This window comes from Mesocricetus auratus, unplaced genomic scaffold, assembly GCF_017639785.1.
Source record: "Mesocricetus auratus isolate SY011 unplaced genomic scaffold, BCM_Maur_2.0 Super-Scaffold_100007, whole genome shotgun sequence".
Lineage (NCBI taxonomy): Eukaryota > Metazoa > Chordata > Mammalia > Rodentia > Cricetidae > Mesocricetus > Mesocricetus auratus.
Genome location: NW_024429191.1, coordinates 65,975,308 through 65,993,765, shown reverse-complemented (window position 1 = coordinate 65,993,765; position 18,458 = coordinate 65,975,308). Strand labels below are relative to the sequence as shown.

At 49.1% G+C, this 18,458-nt stretch overlaps 1 protein-coding gene across 2 annotated transcripts; it reads right to left on the bottom strand.

Moving 5' to 3' along the window:
• On the bottom strand, positions 1-9,822 carry Mpo (myeloperoxidase). 2 transcript variants are annotated; one of them, XM_013117644.3, is made up of 14 exons: positions 9,683-9,822; positions 9,427-9,540; positions 9,188-9,281; positions 8,710-8,885; positions 8,148-8,271; positions 7,921-8,050; positions 7,635-7,841; positions 6,497-6,815; positions 4,540-4,700; positions 3,091-3,346; positions 2,601-2,771; positions 1,626-1,863; positions 757-968; positions 1-89 (listed from the first exon to the last, which is right to left on the bottom strand). In XM_013117644.3, the coding sequence occupies exons 2-13, from the start codon at positions 9,500-9,502 to the stop codon at positions 764-766; spliced, it is 2,157 nt and encodes a 718-aa protein (XP_012973098.1). In that variant the 5' UTR covers positions 9,503-9,540; positions 9,683-9,822; the 3' UTR covers positions 1-89; positions 757-763. The 2 variants fall into 2 exon arrangements, with proteins under 2 accessions (XP_012973098.1, XP_012973099.1); XM_013117645.3 differs by having other exon boundaries at positions 9,427-9,504.
• Positions 9,823-18,458: the final 8,636 nt, after the last annotated feature.

The following is an 18,458-nucleotide window of genomic DNA, read 5'->3' as shown; positions in this document are numbered from 1 at the left end:
TCCCGTCCAGTGATTTATTCGTGCAGACTTCAGCTACAAACAAATGGTACAGGAAAGCCGATGACCTTAGTTCTCCTCCAGACAGACGCCTGTGAATAGCAAAAGAACAGAGTAAGGAAGAAGGAGACACCATGGGCTGAGCCAGGCTGGCCTAGGCCCAGAACATAACCACACAGGAAAACAGCCAACTGCATCCCTCCAGAGGCCACCTCCTTGGTTCCACTAACCAGAATATGGTCAAGGACTTGGCATTCATTATTTTGCCTCTGTTACCCATGCCTAGTACAGTGTCGGGCACATAGTAGGTGCTTAGTGAGTGGAGAAATGGAGGATGCAATAGGCCCCCTAACAAGCCATGGCTGCTTTTATTTGTAAGGAAAAGAATTCAGACTTAGATTAATTTGCTCCAATTATAGTATATGCTGCAGAGTTTAGACTTGACCCAGTCTGCTGGCTGCCTCCCGTGTTCTTATTATTGTCATAAGCAGTAAGCACAGACTCATGTGATTGACATACATACGGTACATGAGACAATTCCCATGCTCACAGACAATACACACATGAAATGGTAATGTACTTATGTTGCATATACAGACATGTACAAGCATCTATGCAAACACACATGCACACACACACAAGGGAATATCCAGTAATTTCTTTTTTCAGTTGGCACCCACAACATTCTCACTTAGGGAGGAGTTCCCTGTGGTCCCCATTGGCCAACCAACCACACCCTTCAGAATGGCATGCCCTTACCCAGGCTCTAAGCCTCCCTCCAGGAAGCCAGGTTCAGCTTAGGGATGGAGGTACAGTTGACAAAGTCTCGTGGGTATGAGTTGGACATGAAGATGTTGTTCTTGGACACGGTGGTGATTCCAGTGTTGTCACAGATGATGCGGGGCAAGGAGATGCTGGCCAGGGCCTGTCTCTGCTGTGCACTGAACACACCTGGATTCTCCCACCAAAACCTATGGGAGCATCATGGACACCATGTCTGAGGATGTCCCAAGAGACAGTACCCTAGGCTGGGAGGACATCACGTGGCTTGAGCTGCCTCCTGAGTGTGACAGGGCCACAGAAGATTCTGCTCCACAGCTCAGGAGAGCTCAGGAGAGCACGGAAGACACTTGCAAGGCTACTTGGTTATGTCCCTTGCTCCCGCCCAGCACTCTGGGCCCTGTGTCATCCATACAACCACAAGGGTAGAAGGGAATCTGTGCAGCATTTGGCATTTGCTCTCCTTGATAGAGACACAGTTTTATAGTATTCTCAAAGGTGCCATGTGAGTTAGATAAGAACCAGACACAGAGATAGTCAGGACCATGATGGAATGACATCAAAGGGAGACAGTGGGAGAGCGAAACCGTGACTATCCCGTGGTGACCGGCAGCTCCATAGTAACACTGAGAAACCCAGAGGAAACGTTAAGAGTGGCATTTTGAGAACAACAAGATGGTTCAGTGGTTAAAGGCACTTGCCTACCGCCAAGGCTGGCAGGCTGAGTACATCGCTGAACCTCACATGGTGGACCCAACTCCTGAAAGTTGTCCACGTGAGAGCTGTGCCTGTACCTGCCTCCCAGCCCCGCATGTGTGGGCCACCCTGCCAGCCTGTGGCTTCCTTACCGATCGCCGTCACGTAGCTTCCTAAACTGGGTGCCAATAAGACAGGCAAGGAGTTGACCTACTCGGCCATTGGGCTCCAGGGGTTCAGACACGCCACCCATCCAGATGTCGATGTTGTTGGGTGTGCCATACTGTGCCATCAGCTTCCGTGCCAATTCCAGGTTCCTTAGCACCGTGCCAAGCTCGCCCACTGTGCTGGGCTGTGGAAGGCCACAGAAGCGCCGCCAGGCATTGTATCCTGCATGGGGTCAGAGAACAGGTGGCTGTAAAGGGGCCCCTGTCCTGCAAAGTAGAGTGAGTAGTGGGAACAGCAGGGGAGCTCTATAAACGTTCAAAGGCCCTCACCAGTACACAGACCATAAGCAGAATGGATCCCTGAATGAATGAATGACTGGCTCAGACCAAAGCGGACATCTGGGAGTCTCCAGAACTTTCATTCTTTTTTCCTTTCTCCCTCACTCTGAGGCAAGCCCTATATTGCCACAGGTCCTGCCAGATCAAGCATGGAAACAGCATATTGACCCTTAGAACAGCCCGATGCATCTCTCTCTGACCCAGAGAGTGAAAGTGGGTCTGGAGGTGTGGTCATTGTGCTTCTCCACAACACAGGCATGGGCTTTGGGGTTAGGATGATCCACTTGGGTCCAAGCTCCAGCTCTGTCACTGAATTGGCTACATCACCTAGCCAGGCTCTGAGCCTCTAAACCCTAGTTTCCTAATCAGCAAAATGCCAGTGGTATCTCCTGCCCTCGAGTTCATGAATGAGTCAGAAGGAACTGATGAAGGAGATTTCCAGATCATAGAACGACTCCTTCTTCAGCTGCTAGTGCAGGATACAAGAGCCCGGCTCGTGAAGAAGCCAAGAGAGGCTGAAATTTGGCTATGAGAGCCTGAAAGCAGAGCCTGGCCTCAGGTGCCTCCTGAGAGTTGGAGAAAGGGCCCTGGGAGGTGGGTGGGGCTGGGGCTGGCCCTCACCTGGGAGGCCATGATCCCTGCTGCGCTGCATGTTCAGAGCCGGCAGGTCCAGCCCAATCCTCATGACCTGCTCAAAGAGTCGCTCCCGGATCTCATCCACCACAATCTGATTCTGGCGGTTCAGCTTGGCAGGGGTGGCCATGAGACCTCGGAGGATGGGGTCAATGCCACCTGGGCGCCGTCGAGCAAGATGAAAGGAAGATTAGCTTGCTATCAGATTCCAGGCACAGTCTAAGGTTCAGAGAAGAGGTCTAGGCACATGCAACACCTGAGGCCTAGGTGGCCCCAGTGAGCAATCCTCAGCAGCTACTCTCTGACCCTAGGGTTCACAAGGTTGAGGTGATCCCAGCCCTAACGTCCTGGGGCAATGAACTGCAAAACCAGGCCAGATCCCATAAAAGGAAAGGGAAAACTTCTCCCCAGCCTGGCTCCCCAGCACCACCCACGCCATCCCACCCTCCGCTGCTGGCCTCTCTCAGCTTCCACTCACCTTCCAGCACAACTCTCCAGCTGGCAAAAAAGACCTTGCTGAGTGGGACCCGGGGATTGGGCCCTGTGGGCCGGTACCGATTGTCCAGACGGAACATGAAGGGTTGGATGAGGGTGTGGCCATAGCGGAAAGCGTTGGTGAAGACGTTGGCGATGCGAGGGTCTACTGAGTCATTGTAGCCTCGATACCTTGGTAGGTACTTCCTCATGGCTGCTGGCCCTAACACCAAGGGCAGGTAGTCCCGGTATGTGATGATCTAAAACAAAGTCACTTGGAAGAGCTGTCTATTCGCTCCTCCTGCAGTCTCTGGGTCACCCCCACCTGTCTAGGGTCAGGGATTTATATCCCACAGCCTTAGAACTTAACGGAGTGGCACTGGAAGACAAAAAGAGCTCTGCTGTCCCTGGCTATGTGACCTCAGGACAGTCATTAAACTCTCTGAACAGCAGATGTAAACGAGGAATCAATTATACCATTGTGTCTCTCACAAGACTAAACATGTGCCTTGTTAGCCACTGTAATACTGTTTTTGCCTTTAGTTAGTAGTGTCTCCTTTTTCATGGAGAGTCAGGAAAGTTGAAATTACTGGGATAATCCACAGTTCCCTGCAATAACTTGGTGCAGGATTATAGCAGGACAGAGGTCTGCTCTGGTGTGGTGTCTTCCAGTGAAGGGAAGCTGTGGGACAATCTCGCTCTGGATTCAAGGCTAGAATTGCCTCTAGGGCTAAAATGAAAACCACTGTGGGTGTGAGTGTAAACCAAAACCTCGCCTTTAGCCCTTCACCTCTCTCTCTAAATTCAAACGAAGGTGTGTGTGTGTGCATGTGTGCATGCATGAGTGCTGTGTGCCTCTGTGTGTGTCTGTGTGTGAGCACACATGATGTAGATAATTATTTACATTCTTGGGAGAAAGGGAGTAGTCACTGGAACATCAAATGTTAGAAACCAGGTGGAGGAACACTGCCCCAGGGGAGAAAACACATGATGATGAGGGGTAAAAGCCAATAGTGACCGTGAAGTCTCTGCTTAAGACCATCCCTAGTAACAACCTGTAGAAATGATCCTTGAAAGACCATCCCAACACTGTCCCTGGGCCCTCAGGAAAGAAGTCCTGAGAAAACAGAGGGAAGGGAAGTGTACTTCTCAAGTACGTCTCATCTGCCTGCTGTTTCATTGGGTTCCTCTGAGCATTACATTATTGTGGATAAAGAGGCCAGGGTTCGCCGGGCGGTGGTGGCGCACGCCTTTAATCCCAGCACTCGGGAGGCAGAGGCAGGCAGATCTCTGTGAGTTCGAGGCTGGGCTGGACCGATAGCCTCCAAAACAATACAGAGAAACCCTGTCTCGAAAAACCAAAAAAAAAAAAAAAAAAAGAGGCCAGGGTTCAGCAGGGAAAGTAGCCTGCCCAAGAACACATGGCCAGGATGCTTACTGTAGGACAGCCTACCTGAACCATGGCTCCAACAATCTTTCGGGCCTCCTGGTAGAGCCTTTCCCCATTCCAGCGAGGATTCAGGCTCTTGAGCTGTGTGGCCAGCCGGTTATGCTCTCGAACGAAGAGGGTGTGCATGGAGGTGAGTTCAGGCATCTCACTGGAACGCATGTCCCCTGAAGGAAGCAAAGTCTTGTCATGTCTATGGGCCCAGTCCCTGTGCAGCAAAAGCCTTCAGTGACTCCCCTGTGCCTGCTCTCCCCCCCACCTTCTCACACCAGCCTCACATGTCAGCTCCAGGCTGACACAGGAGCTTAGAAACGCTGAAGTCCTTCCTGCAGCCTTGCCCAATAGCCATTATGCTTGATTTAAGGAACTCCTTAAGCACAAGGTCCAAGGCTTGTGCATTTCATATTTTACCCTTATACACACACACCTCACTCATATACATACCCACACCACACACACACACAACCTCACTCACATACATACTCATACCACACCACAGACACACACACCTCACACACATACAGAATCTTTCTCAAAACAGGACCCCAGAACATAGTTGTCAGTATCATACTTACTATAGGCCAATTTGGAGGGCACAGGATTTGTAGAGTCCACATCTAAGACTGTCCAAGGAAACTAAGTCTCTGATTTCTCTAGCTTCCCTAAACCTTCAACAGGGAAGGCCAGAGGGTGAGGCCAGAGCATTTGCTACAAGACATTGACTGGGTCCAGCCCTCACCAGCTCTGGAAAGGAAATTCTAAGAGGAAAAGATATCCCTGAGAGCAGCTTCTCCATCCAATAAACAACAAGAGGTCATGACTAGTCCAGAAGAGAGTGCCCACGCCCAGGAAATCCACCCCTACACTGACTATGACCCTCTTTTGGGACCCTTAGCAGGGAGAAGAGTCAAGAAGAGACCTCTGCCACCATCGTGTTTACATCAAAACATACTGGTCTGGGCTTGGTGGCACAAGTGTGTCATCCCAGCACTTGGAGGATAAGACAGGAAGCTAGCATGGGCTACAAAGCAAGTATCAGACTAGCTAAGGCTAGCTATACAACCCAATCTAAATGGCAGAGAATGGGAATGCATTTCTGGGTGTGACCACAACACCTGTCCCAATCCCATCCCCAAACTGTCTCCATTTGAAAGCCTGTCTTCTGTCTTCCTAAGAAACCAGATTATCACTAGAACTTTCTGGGGTGATTAAAACAATCACTCCTCCACCACCCAGTAGGGGACCATTAGCCCCTGGGACTAGTGAGCCCTTAATAAATGGGGTTACTATAGAAAGTTTGGATTTAGTTTTAAATCATTTATTTATTTATTTTTATTTATAATAAGACAGGGTCTCACTATGTGTAGCTTTGAGTATCTTGGAACTCACTCTAGACCAGAGTGGCCTTGAACTCACAAATACCCTCCAGTCTCTGCCTCCCAAGCGCTGGGATCAAAGGTGTGCACCACCACACCCTGCTAAAAGTAATTAAAATGATTAAATAACTATTAATAATAATTAAAATTATCCTGTGTGGCCACGGGCTCCAGATTGGATGGTATAGGTGGAAAGGGTGAGGCACCACACTCCTCTCTGTTGTTCAGTTCTCTGGTCTCAAGGGAGGACTCAGCTCTGTCCTCATAGTCTAGAGGAGGAAGGGAGAGACAGAGACAGAGACAGAGAATAGAGGCTCCTTGGAAGCCCTGTGTCTTCATCTTAGGCTGATGGGTTAGAAATTTCTGTGTGTGTGTGTGTGTGTGTGTGTGTGTGTGTGTGTGTGTGTGTGGTTTGTTTTTGTGGTTATTGTTTTCCTTTCTGTGTCTATCTATCTTGTTACCAAGGCAACTAAACTAATAAGAAGTTGGTGAGACCAGTGTCGCTCATCACAAACCCACAAGCTGCTCACACACAGGCTACCACAGGGAGCACCTCTATGCCACTCCAGTCCAGGCACCAGGCTTACCTGCCAGGAAACAAGGAATGCGAACAGAGCGGTTGGTGAGGAGGCAGGGGTCATCGTGCAGGTTGTCAAAGGGCATCAGGGCCCTGCCATTGTCTCGGAAGCGGTTATTGACCGCCAGCAGTCCGAGCTGGTTGGTGAGGTTGCGCAGCCTCCTGGCCAGGGGGTCCTCACTGCCATACACAGCGCTGGCATCCACGAAGGAAGTGAGCGCGTTGATCTGGTTTCGAATGGTGATATTGCTCCTGGTGCATGCTGGGCAGGAGCGGAAGAAGGGTATGCAGTCCTTTTGGTTCTTGATTCGAGGGTCATTAGGTGGGATCTGTGGCACAGAGAGAGGCTAGCCTGGCTTTTCTGGGTAGGGACAGTAGGTGGGAGTGGCCTATAACCTGCTGAAGAGAGCTCTGACTACTCTCGGTGGCTCATACAGTTTGTGTGGCTCAGCCAGGGAGATGCTGAGGTTTAGGGGTGAGAAAGAATACACTGAGCTGGAATGCAGAGATCCCCAGGGGTTGGGCAAAGCCCACCGTGCCTCTTAATCCTCTCCTCTCCACTTTCTGCCTTTTCCTCTTATCTGTCACCCTTCCCCGTCAGTCTCCTGTCCCTTTACTTCCCCTCAGTCTCCCCATCTCCTTCCCTACACAGCAGGTCTCTCAACCCTGACCCTGGCTACTGGGCAACCCAAACGCGCGCGCGCGCGCGCGCACACACACACACACACACACACACACGCACGCACGCACGCACGCACATATGCACTCGTGTGCGCCCACACACACAGTGTGAAGCAGGGTGTTAGGTAAAAAACCCCTCAGAGAGGGAGGGAACAGGTCAGTGCTCCTACACTGGGAGGTGTGAAGAAGACAGGTCAGGTCCTCATCCCAGAATTCTCCTAGCTCACAAAGGGCCAGTCACCCCACCACCACCATCACCCAGGGTAATGCCAGGCTAAGGGCACATAGTAGGCTGGGAGAGTGATACCCTGGTTGACAGACGGCTCTGCTGAGGGAGACAAGTATTGATTGACTCTGGACCCAGGAGTCAGGATCAGCAAGCAGGGGCTAGGAAGGAAGCCTAGTTCACCCGGAAGGGGCGTGGCCACTAGCGTGAACCATGCCTGGTGGGTGGAAGGAGGTAGCACCTTGAGGGGAAAGCATGGCGGCTGTTGCAGGCAGCTGGTCTCGCAGTTGAGGCCAGTGAAGAAGGAGGACCGGGTAGCTGGCTCGGGAGTCAGGGTTACATCGTGGTCCAGAAACTGTCCCCACTGCATGAACATGAGAGCACGCTCCTGGTCCCGGGTCAGCTGATCGTTAGGGAAGCGCACAATGGCGTTGGAGACTGCTCGAGCCTGCAGGGACAGCAGCAGTCAGTGGATGCCTGGGTCGCGCCCATCAGGCCAGGCTCTTCTCCCTCTATTGGCAGCTCACCAATGGCACAGTGAAGCCACTGCGCTTGACTCGGGGAGTCCAGCCGAAGGGCAAGGAGAAGCCGTCTTCGTACTCAGCAGGCAGCCAGCGCACAAAGGCACGGTTAGAGGCCCCCAGTGTGGGGCTGCGTCTGTAGGAAAGCACAGAGCACTGGCCCAAGGGATCTCCACAGGCGGGACCTAGCACTGCTACACCACACATCCGTGAACTCCTGCCCTGGGCCGTACCTGTTGTTACAGTGTCCGGTGATGGTGCGATACTTGTCCTGCTCGGGGCACGTCACCCTCACGTCCTGATAGGCGCAGCCACTTGACTTGGACAACAGATTCAGCTGAGCAGGTGTCAGTACATCTGTGAGAGTGAACCAGGATCTTAGACCTGAGCCAGGCCTGAGGAGCCCCGTGAGGGTGAGTGTGGGGTGGGCTCCCTAGCTGGGAAGTAGAAGGAGTGCTGGGTACCTCTGAGAATCTTTGGAGCAGGGGTTCTCATCCTTCCTAACTCTGGGACCCTTTATCACAGCCCTCATGTTGTGGTGACCCCAACCATAACATTATTTTCATTGCTACTTCATAACTGCGGTTTTGCAACTGTTACAAATCGTAATGTAGAGATAGATGTGTGTTTCCCTGTGGTCTTAGGTGACCCCTGTGAAAAGGGTCGTTTAATCCTCAAAGGAGTCGTGACCCACAGGTTGAGAAAGCACCGCATTAGAGGGAGAATTAGGGAGCATCATGGCAGAAGCTTCTAGGGGGTGAGGTGGTGGGGACTACAGGGGAGGGGTTACAGTACCAGTGACATTGAAAGGCCCTGGCCACAGGGGCTGCAACTTCCTCTTCAGCAGGTCTAGGGCCACGTGAAGATAGTCTGCAGCCCTCACAGCTGTTCTGGTGGCTGCCACTGGCTGCTTGAAGTAAGATATGAGCTCCATGGGGCTAGCGATGCCGCTTCGAAGACTCTGCTTGATGCTGCTTAGACAAGGGGGGTCACAGAAGGGGCACAGAGACACTCAGCAGAGCCCAGCCTGTGGTGTGCAGGCAGAACTCTCTATAGAACCACAGAGGAAAAGTGGCTTTCTTTTGTCAAAGGCTATGGACGTGCATGTCCAGACAGAAGCAAGCCATTGAAGGAGTGACTTTGAAGTTGTTCTTACGGCCAGACTCAAGTACAGACAGGCAGGTCCAGCATCACCTGAAGTCCCCACTGTGTGTCCCTTTTCCAAAAGATTAGGAGCAGGTTTGCCCAGGGCTAGCCTGTGCCTGCACCCCACCTTTCTCTCCGCTCCTTGTAGGCCTTGTCCACTAGCTGCTTGGCCTCCTCCATACACGTCAGGACCACCGAGTTCTCCACTTCCCCCAGGATAGCTGCCCGGAGCATAAAACACAAGGTCAGGAGTGGCCTGAGCTCTTCACCAGGCCCCAGAGCAAAGGAGGCCGCCCAGGGGAAAGGCAGACCCTGGGCTGAGAATCTCCCCAGTGGACCCGGTCTCCCTCCTTTTGGCACAAGTACCTGGAGTGGCACCACTGGAGGTCTGAGGCATGGCCAGAGGTGCCAGGAGGCCTGCCAAGGCCAAGAATAACTTCATCTCTGCAAAAGAGCCCAGCCCAGGAGGTATCAGAGCATCTGAGGACAGAGACAAGAGCATTGGGAAAGGCTTTCCACCCCTTGCCTCCCAAAGCCTCTGAGGACAGAGACAAGAGCATTGGGAAAGGCTTTCCATCCCTTGCCTCCCAAAGCCTTCCTCTTAATTCATAGGCAGCCCTACCTCAACGGGTCCAGTCAATGAGGAAGGCCTCTGTGAGGGAGGGGTCTACAGCCCAACCCCCTCCTCCAGCTATAGTCTCCAGTCCCCAAGAGTTCAGATCCACAGCTCACCTGAGGCACTGTCGTCAATGCCTCTCACTAAAACTGGGCTTTTATGTCCTGGAAGCTGGGGGCGGGGCAATGTAAAAAGAGATCAGTCCTAAGACTAGACTCCCCGCCCCAAGGGGGTTAGGAATTTGTAGTGGGAACTTAGGAGGGTCATTGTCTTGTATAGACATCAGAATGAAGCATTTGTTTTTTAGATGTACTCAGGTTTTGAAGAAATCTTTGTAGTAAACAGTGACTGTTTTCTGTGATCTGTTTTCCTGAAGGAGTTTTGCAGCCTTTGCATGCATGTTCTTACTCACAAGACCTTCTTGTAAACCAGGAAGTCTTGCACTATTGAGCACTGCAAATAGTGCACAATTAGAGGTTGAGGTTACAGAGCTGATATGATCTTTAAGAAACATAGATTGCTGGGAGAGAGTGGTGGTGTACGCCTTTAATACCAGCACTCAGGAGGCAAAGGAAGGTAGATCTCTGTGAGTTCGAGGTCAGCCTAGGCTACATAGTGAGTTTCAGGACAGCTAGGGCTGTCACACACAGAAACCCTGTCGAGAGAGAGACAGAGACAGAGACAGAGAAAGACACAGAGAGAGAGAGAGAGAGAGAGAGAGAGAGAGAGAGAGAGAGAGAGAGAGAGAGGTAACACATAGATTAAGGCTCTGTTATAAGGAACTTGTTTCACTCTGAAAATAACTTTTGTGTAGCAGTCAATAAATGTGCTTCTGAAAGGTTGCTTGGGGGTTCAGTCCACCAAGGCTGACCCCCCTCCCCACTCCTTCAAGGCCTCGCTGCATCCTCGAGTGTCTCTCTTCAGTCATCCATCCCTCATGAGTCACTTTATCAACAGGGATGCACAGAGTAGCCCATGAAGAAATGGAGGACATGGACAAGAGATGGATCAGAGCTGTTCCCAGAGAGCACGAAAGCCAGCCCCTCAAGAGTGCTGTTTAAACTGAGTATCCCAGATTCCTCTGGAAGTAACAGAATCCAGGAACCAAAAGTAAGAATTCAGGGGGAGTCGTGTAGCTCTGCACAGGGGGAAGGGAAGGTGGTAGGGAAAATGCAGCAATGCTGACTGACCCCTTAGGTGACCTCAGAGTCACCCCCACTCCAACCCTGGAGCCCAGTTCTCCGTGGGGTCAAGGGAACAGGAAATCTGGCTGGGGACAGTTAGACTTCACAGGAAGGGAGACCCTGGCGGCTGCAGGCTCAGAGCAAAGGCAACTTCCTCCGTCTCTCCACAGCCCCTTCTTGACTTCTGGTGGGGAGGGGTGCATGTCTGCTTCTGCAGGGGTAGAGCTGGTTGTGGTTAATGGTCAGTTGGTGATGCAGCCCAGGGCCTCTCCTAGACGAGAGCAGTCAGTTTTATTCAGGATCGTTAGGAAATAGGAAAGGGGGAGTGTCTTCCTGGAGAAAGGGTAGCTGTAGAACCGCCATTCTCAATCAGGGAAATTACGGTGCCTGTCCGCCTCCTGGGACCTTCCTCAGGTCTCGGGTAGACTGCTTGATGCCTTCTGGTCATCCAGTCTTGTCTATGCTCAGACTCCACCTTGGCTAAGGATTAAGGGACAAGTCCACACCCAAATATCTTCACACTGTGTCCCGGGATCCTGTCACCTGGGAAACTGATCCCAGACTCAGAAGAGAGAGAGAGAGAGAGAGAGAGAGAGAGAGAGAGAGAGAGAGAGAGAGAGAGAGAGAGAGAGAGAGAGAGAGAGAGAGTCATTCTTCTGGTCATGCTATGTGTGCTCTTGGACAAATGGTTTTGAGAATTTGGTTTAGGGTTTTAGAAGCTTTTGAATATACTTTTTAAAAAGAGTTATTTATTTATTATGTATACAGTATTCTGTCTGCCTTCACATCAGAAGAGGACACCAGATCTCATTATAGATGGTTATAAGCTACCATGTGGTTGCTGGGATTTGAACTCAGGACCTATGGACGAGCAGCCAGTGCTCCTAACCTCTGAGCCATCTCTCCAGTCCTTGAGTATACTTTTTAAAATCTACAGGAAACAAATCTTCATCGATGAGAATCTAGAGGTCATGAATAAGGAATAAATGAAAATAAATTGAGCTGGAAATGCTGGCAATGCTTATATTCTGAACACTTGGGAAGCAGAGGCAGGAGGATCAGAGGTCAAAGGCCAACCTCAACTGAATAGCTGACTTAAGGCCAGCCTGACCTGCATGAGACCTAGTCTCAGAAATAAAACAAAGTAAATAAAAATTACTTATAATCAATTGATTTTGTAGTTGATTTGTTTTCAAGATATGTCATTGTTTTTCACATAAATAAGAAATAAGAACAGAATTTCCCATAATTCTAGTACTCACCAATACTTTAATAATTTACTATCCTTTGCAAAAAGAAATGCTATTTCTCTTGAAAGAGTATTAAGAATAATTTTACATTCTCATATAACCTTTTTGACACAGGGTCTAATCGTATTGCCCAGGCTGGTCTTGAACTTGAGTACCTCTCGCCTCAGTCTCTGGATTACTAGGATCACAAACAAAACAACCACCCTGACTGTCACAACTTCTTATGGGACTCAACAGTTTAGTCTACACACCTCTTGTCAATACACATGCATTTGTTTCATTTTTAAAATGTGTTTCATTGAAAAATGGGGTACAGATCTAAACAGGGAATTTTGAAAGACACTGAAGGAGATGCTCAGCATCCTTAGCCATCCAGGAACACAAATCAAAACAACTCTGAGATCCCATCTTACACCTGTCATAATGGCCAAGATCAAAAACTCTGATGACAGCTCATGCTGGAGAGGATGTGGAGAAAAGGGAACAGTCCTCCATTTCTGGTGGGTGCAAACTTATACAGACACTTTGGAAATCAGTATGACCGTTTCTCAGAAAATTGGGAATCAATCTACCTCAAGACCCAGCAATACCACTTTTGGGCATATACCCAAAGGATGCACTCACACCACAAGGATATATTTGTTCAACTATGTTCACAGAAGCATTATTCATAATAGCCAGAACCTGAAAACAACCTAGATGCCCCTCAATCAAAGAATGAATAAAGAAAATATGGTACATTTACACAATGGAGTGCTACTACTCAGCGGTAAAAAACAATGACATTGAAATTTGCAGGCAAATGGACAAAACTAGAAAAAGCCATCCTGAATGAGGTAACCCAGACCCAGAAAGACAAATGTAGTGTGTACTCACTCATAAGTGAATATTAGACAACCAGCAAAGGACAATCAGCCTATACCACAACCCCAGAGAACCTATAGGACCCTAAGAGACACACATGGATTTGCCTAGGAAGGGGAAATAGGCCTCCTGCGTAAATTGGGAGTGTGGGGAGCAAGGGGCAGGGTGGAAGGAGAGGAGGGAAGGGGGTGGGAGAGAAATGTATAGCTCAATTAAAAGTGGCAAAATAAATAAATGCAGTCGTCAGAAGACAATTTTGCAGGTGTCAGTTCTCGCTTTCCCCCATTTGGATCCCAAAGACGGAGCTCGAAGCCTCGGGCTTGGTGTAGGTGCCTTCACCCACTGAGCCGCCCACTGGCCCCTTTGTCTCGGGCCTTTGTGTTTGTTTTGAGACAGGGTTTCTCTGTGTAGCCCTAGCTGTCCTGAAACTCACTATGTACACCAGGCTGGCCTCTAACTTACGTAGAGATCCATCTGCTGGGTTAAAGGTGTGCACCACCATACTGGGCACTATTTGCTTTATTTTTATGCCTGCAGATTCCGTATGAATAACTTATGTGCTTTATTAACTAGCCGTTTCTTGTTAGATACTTGGGTTGTTTCCAGTTTTCATTATTATGGGCAACATTTGGAGGAACGTCCTTGGAGATAAATCTCTAGTCACATCTTCAGTTATTTCCTTAGCAAGAAGTCTTCCCCAGAGGCAGCCCCAAATGCCCTGAATTCCAACACTGGGGATGCTGAGGCAGGTGGAACCTGATCTTGAAGTCAGCCTGTTTGAGATAAAGGAAGACCCATTCTCAATTTATTTTTTCAGAATATCTTAGCAGTAAAATTTGGGTTTGCACAGTTTTAGGACCTTAGAATCTGCTACCAAATGCCCCCCCATGAGGATTACACTCCATGCTCTCAGCAGCCAAGCATGGCAGCACCTGTTCCCCATGGCCCCCGTTAGCCTGTTTTAAGTGATTGGAAGGAAGAGGCAGTTAATGGCTTTAAAAAAAACAGAGATGATAAGAAGAAAGTCCAACAAGGAAATGCTGTTGCCATGGATACCAGTGTGGCACAGTTCAGAATAATCTGTCAGGTTCGCTGGCTTCCAAGCCAAGACTCTGTATCTAATGGCCTCTGCAGTTATTGCTGACCTTTCATCAGTGACTTATTTCATGGGTATTTATTAAGTCCTTGCATATGCTGAGTGTTGGGCTGCACTGGGCGGGGAACACACTCCATGGAGCGAAGTGTGGGCCTTGTCCTCAAGGAGCTCACAGTGAGGAAGCCAATAGACAAGAAAATGGCATCTTATACAGTGGGCACTAGAATGGCTGGGGAGACAGGAAGGACCCAGCATTCTTGTGAATCTTTGTGCTTAAGGGCCCAGGCAGCTCTGAAGGTCGTGAAGCAGGTCGTTGGTCAACCAGGCAACACAGGGCAGCCACACAGAGATTTCAGACCTCTAAACTGAGAGCACTGTGGGTTCCTACCAGCTGGAAGACTGGTCCTGCCTTTCCTTGGGCAGCAAGAAGCAAGGAATACCGCTGCAAATGCCTGAAACTCTCCACCCACAGGAGGGGTGAGTTCTCAAGTAGAAGCCTCTCTGCATCCCCAGCATGCACCTCAGGACATGGCCTAGTGTGCCCAGGGCCTGGAGATGCTCTGTGACTTCCAATGACTCTGACCTTTTCACCCTGCCACATTTGAGGCCACTGCAAGGCCAGCAGCCCCCCCCCGTCAGTTTCTCCCTCGCCTCGCTAGGCCCTGTATGTGTTTGGTGCTCCTAGGCCTCTGAGAACTTGGAAGTTCAGAAGAGGACTCCCTGGGCAGAGGATCCATGCCTCAGCCCCCTGTCCCAGGGGAGATCCCTGGAGGCTCCCTGGAACTGCCCTATCTCAGACTGCAGTCATCATGGGAGGGAGTACCCCACCCAATGCACCTGCCTCTCTGCTCTCCCTTCTCATCCTCAGACTTTCCCAAGCATCCCAGCCTCAGCGTTTAGCCCAGCTTCCTGTGTGATAACTGGGCAGCCACTGCTTGCAAAATAGATTGCTCTTTCTTAACACTGTTTCAGAAACAGTTCAGTTGGAATTAGAGGAAGATTCCTCTGGCCAGTGTGTGTGTGCGAGAGTGTGTGTGTGTCTGTGTGTGTGTGTGTGTGTGTGTGTGTGTGTGTATGCATGTGTGTAAGGAAGTGCCTCCAGCAAGCTATGGAAGCTGGATACCAGGCATTGACAGTGGGGATGCAAACACACCAATTGCTACCAACCTGCAGGAAGCTCTTGCTTTGACTCTCTTCAGAATATTCTTTCATTGAAGATTTAAAATTACACGAGGGGCTGAGGATATGACACAGTTGGTAGAGTGATTGATTGCCTACAACACAGAAGGCCGGGGGTTCAGTCCCCAACACTGCATGAATTTGGCAGAATGTAATGCACCTATAATGCCCAAGACCAGAACGTGGAGATGTTAACTCGAGATCATCCTTGACTACATGGCAGGGTGGCAGCCAGCCTGAAATGCACGGAGCCCTGTGTCAGAAACATTACAGATAAGGTTAAAACTCCCCCGTACAAGGTCACAGTGATGCTCCCGGCTTCAGCCACTTTCCTGCTTTCCTTGTTTATTTTTTGAGACGGGGTTTCTCCGTGTAACTTTGTAGACCAGGCTGGCCTCGAACTCATGGAGATCTGCCTGCTTCAGCATCCTAAGTGCTGGGATTAAAGGTGTGCGCCACCAACGCCCAGGTTCCTTCTCTCTTTAAACATAAACACTATAGCCATCTTTATTTGTCTCTCCAAGCCATTCACTGTACATTCATTCATTTGTGGATCTGTGGGAAATATCTTTCCACAGCTGACATCACTTTAGGTATATTTCTCAGCAACACGTTTCTTGCACTCAACAGCACATTTCGTCTGGGAGAGTAGCTCAGTGGTGGAGTGCTTGCCTGACCAAAGCCCTGGGCTTACTCTTCACCACTGAGGAAGGAGAGGGGGAGGGGAAGAGGGAGAGAGAGGAGGAGGATGAGGAGGGAACAGGAAAAAATAGTTCTTGCAGATTATGTCTTAAGTTACTTAAAAAAAAAAATGCCACTCAGCATGCATAAGCCCAAGCCAGACAAAGTCCCGGCGTGGAGAGGGCGGATGAGCACAAGCCAGACAAAGTCCCGGCGTGGAGAGGGCGGATGAGCACAAATCCTACCTCTAGCTGCTGTTGGCAGCTCACAGCTCCAGGGAGAGGAAGAGGGAGTTTTCATTAAGGGCGCGACCCTGATAGGTAGAACATGCCCAAGAGTGCATAAGCAGTACAAATTAGGCTCAGGAAGTTTAAGAGAGAGAGAGGGTGGTTAAGGAAAGGAACTGTGGCTATGGGAGGAGTCGGGGGAAGGGTGAAGATGATCAAACTACGTTGCATAAATTTCTCAAAGAATCAATAAAGACACTTTAACAACATCACTTTTTAAGTTGCTGTGTTAAGGGCTGGGGCCATGGCTCAGTGGTATAGTACTTGCCTTGCATATATGAGGCCTTAAGTTGAATCCACAGTTTTGCCAAAAGTCCTTTGACTTAATTATTACATTTCCTTCATTGGGCTATATGGCTTTTATGTGACCAAGTTTCTCTTAACATTTTTCCTGTTATTACAGACAATGAAATAGGAAGTCTCTTATGCACACATACCTGTTCTCTGGTGTAAAGCAACCACACGTTTTTAGCATTTGTGTTTTCAGGTTCTGGAGAGTGAACAGATGCCTCAAACATACTAGAGGAGCGCCCTGTGACTGAGCCTTGGTTTTGTGCATTTTAATTTTTTTTAGGGAAGGAGTATTCCCTGTGTATATCCTCTGCCTCTAAGGTATTGTTTTTGAATTTCCATTCCCTAGGTATTTCCAAACTGCTTTCCAGTAAGTTTTGCTTTCTTTCTGCAAAACTGAAATGGGATCACATAATATCGATTCAGTTTCATCTCTTAGATTAGAAGTGAGAGTGGGCATACTTTTATTTGCATTATAAACCACTGTGAGTTTTCCCGCTGGCTTTGTCCATTTTTCTCCTGAATTGTCGCTCTCTTTATTGATTTGTAGGAGTTGTGTTCTGTGTAAACAGTAAACCTTCAGTTCTTATGTATGTTACCATTGGTGAAGAAAAGATTGGCAACATGTTTTCTTCATCACCTGCTTTTCATCTGTTTTTCATGCCATTTGATAATCTTCTCCTCCAGATTTTGCTTTTGTCCCTTCCCCTCTTTAAAGGTAGTAAACATATATTCTTGTGTATGCTTACAAAACCTTAACAGCCTGGTCTACAAAGCGAGTTCCAGGACAGCCTCCAAAACAATACAGAGAAACCCTGTCTTGAAAAACCAAAAACCAAAAACCTTAACAGTTAATATTTAGGTTTTTAACTAATCTTAAAGTTCTGTGCATATGAACAGAGAGATAATCATAAAGATTTCTTTCTTCTTTCTTCCTTCCTTCCTTTCTTTATTTGTTTTGCTTTTTTGAGACAGGGTCTCACTAAGTAGCCATTGGCTGGCCTGGATCTCACTGAGTAGTCAAACTCATAGAGATCCTTCTGCCTCTGCCTTGAAAGTGCTGAGATCAAAGATGTGCATCTCCACACCCAGCAAGACCTCTTAATACTGATCTGTCATCTCTCTGTTGACTTGAGATACCACTTCTGTAACTTACCTATAAATTGAGTATTTCTAGATTGTTCTAACCTACAAGTCTCCTGGTTCATTTACCTATCCTATGTTAATATGTCACCATTGCAGTTACTATAGTTGCCTAATATTTTTTTTTTTTACGAGACAGGGTTTCTCTGTATTGTTTTGGAGGCTGTCGGTCCAGCCTGGCCTCGAACTCACAGAGATCCGCCTGCCTCTGCCTCCCGAGTGCTGGGATTAAAGGCGTGCGCCACCACCGCCCGGCTTAATATTTTTTAAGGATGGCGATTTGGGTTTGTTGCTGCTGCTGTTGTCTGTCTAGCCCGTCTCTCGGGAATGGGGTAGTGTGCTGAACTCTCCCACACACACCCTGCTCTGAGGTTTCTCAACATGATCCCCACCCATCCTGTCTTCTTACAATCCTGTTGTCTGTTTCCAGCCTAAGATGCCTGCTTCTTGCTTTCAAATAGGTCTCCGTGAGGTGCTTGCTGGTTGGTTCCATTTTCCTTGTGCCTGTTATTTCTGTGGATCTGGTGGAGGGGCAGGGAAGCAGTGCGTGGCCAGCCCACTGTCTTGCAATGGATGCCTTCTCTCTTCTGTTTCTGTGTGATAACTCAAGATGTCTCTCCCCCAGCCTTCCCTGTCTCATACCTGGCCCAGGGACTCAGGAAGGATGAAGAGGCACTTGGTGCTGACTAGCTTTTGCCTCAGCCACCCTTCAAGGAATGCTTCTGGGGACTGGCATCATGAATCCAAAGCCATCACCATGACCCATCACTCTTAGGAGTCTTTTGCCCAGGCAGAGGCCACCATCAA

Excerpts from the sequence above, each read along its gene's own strand:
- Mpo (XM_013117644.3), bottom strand. The coding sequence starts at position 9,502 with ATGAAGTTATTCTTGGCCTTGGCAGGCCTCCTGGCACCTCTGGCCATG. Across the intron at positions 8,886-9,187 it reads TACAAGGAGCGGAGAGAAAG|CATCAAGCAGAGTCTTCGAA; the intron begins GTGGGGTGCAGG and ends TTGTCTAAGCAG. Across the intron at positions 8,051-8,147 it reads ACCGGACACTGTAACAACAG|ACGCAGCCCCACACTGGGGG; the intron begins GTACGGCCCAGG and ends GCTTTCCTACAG.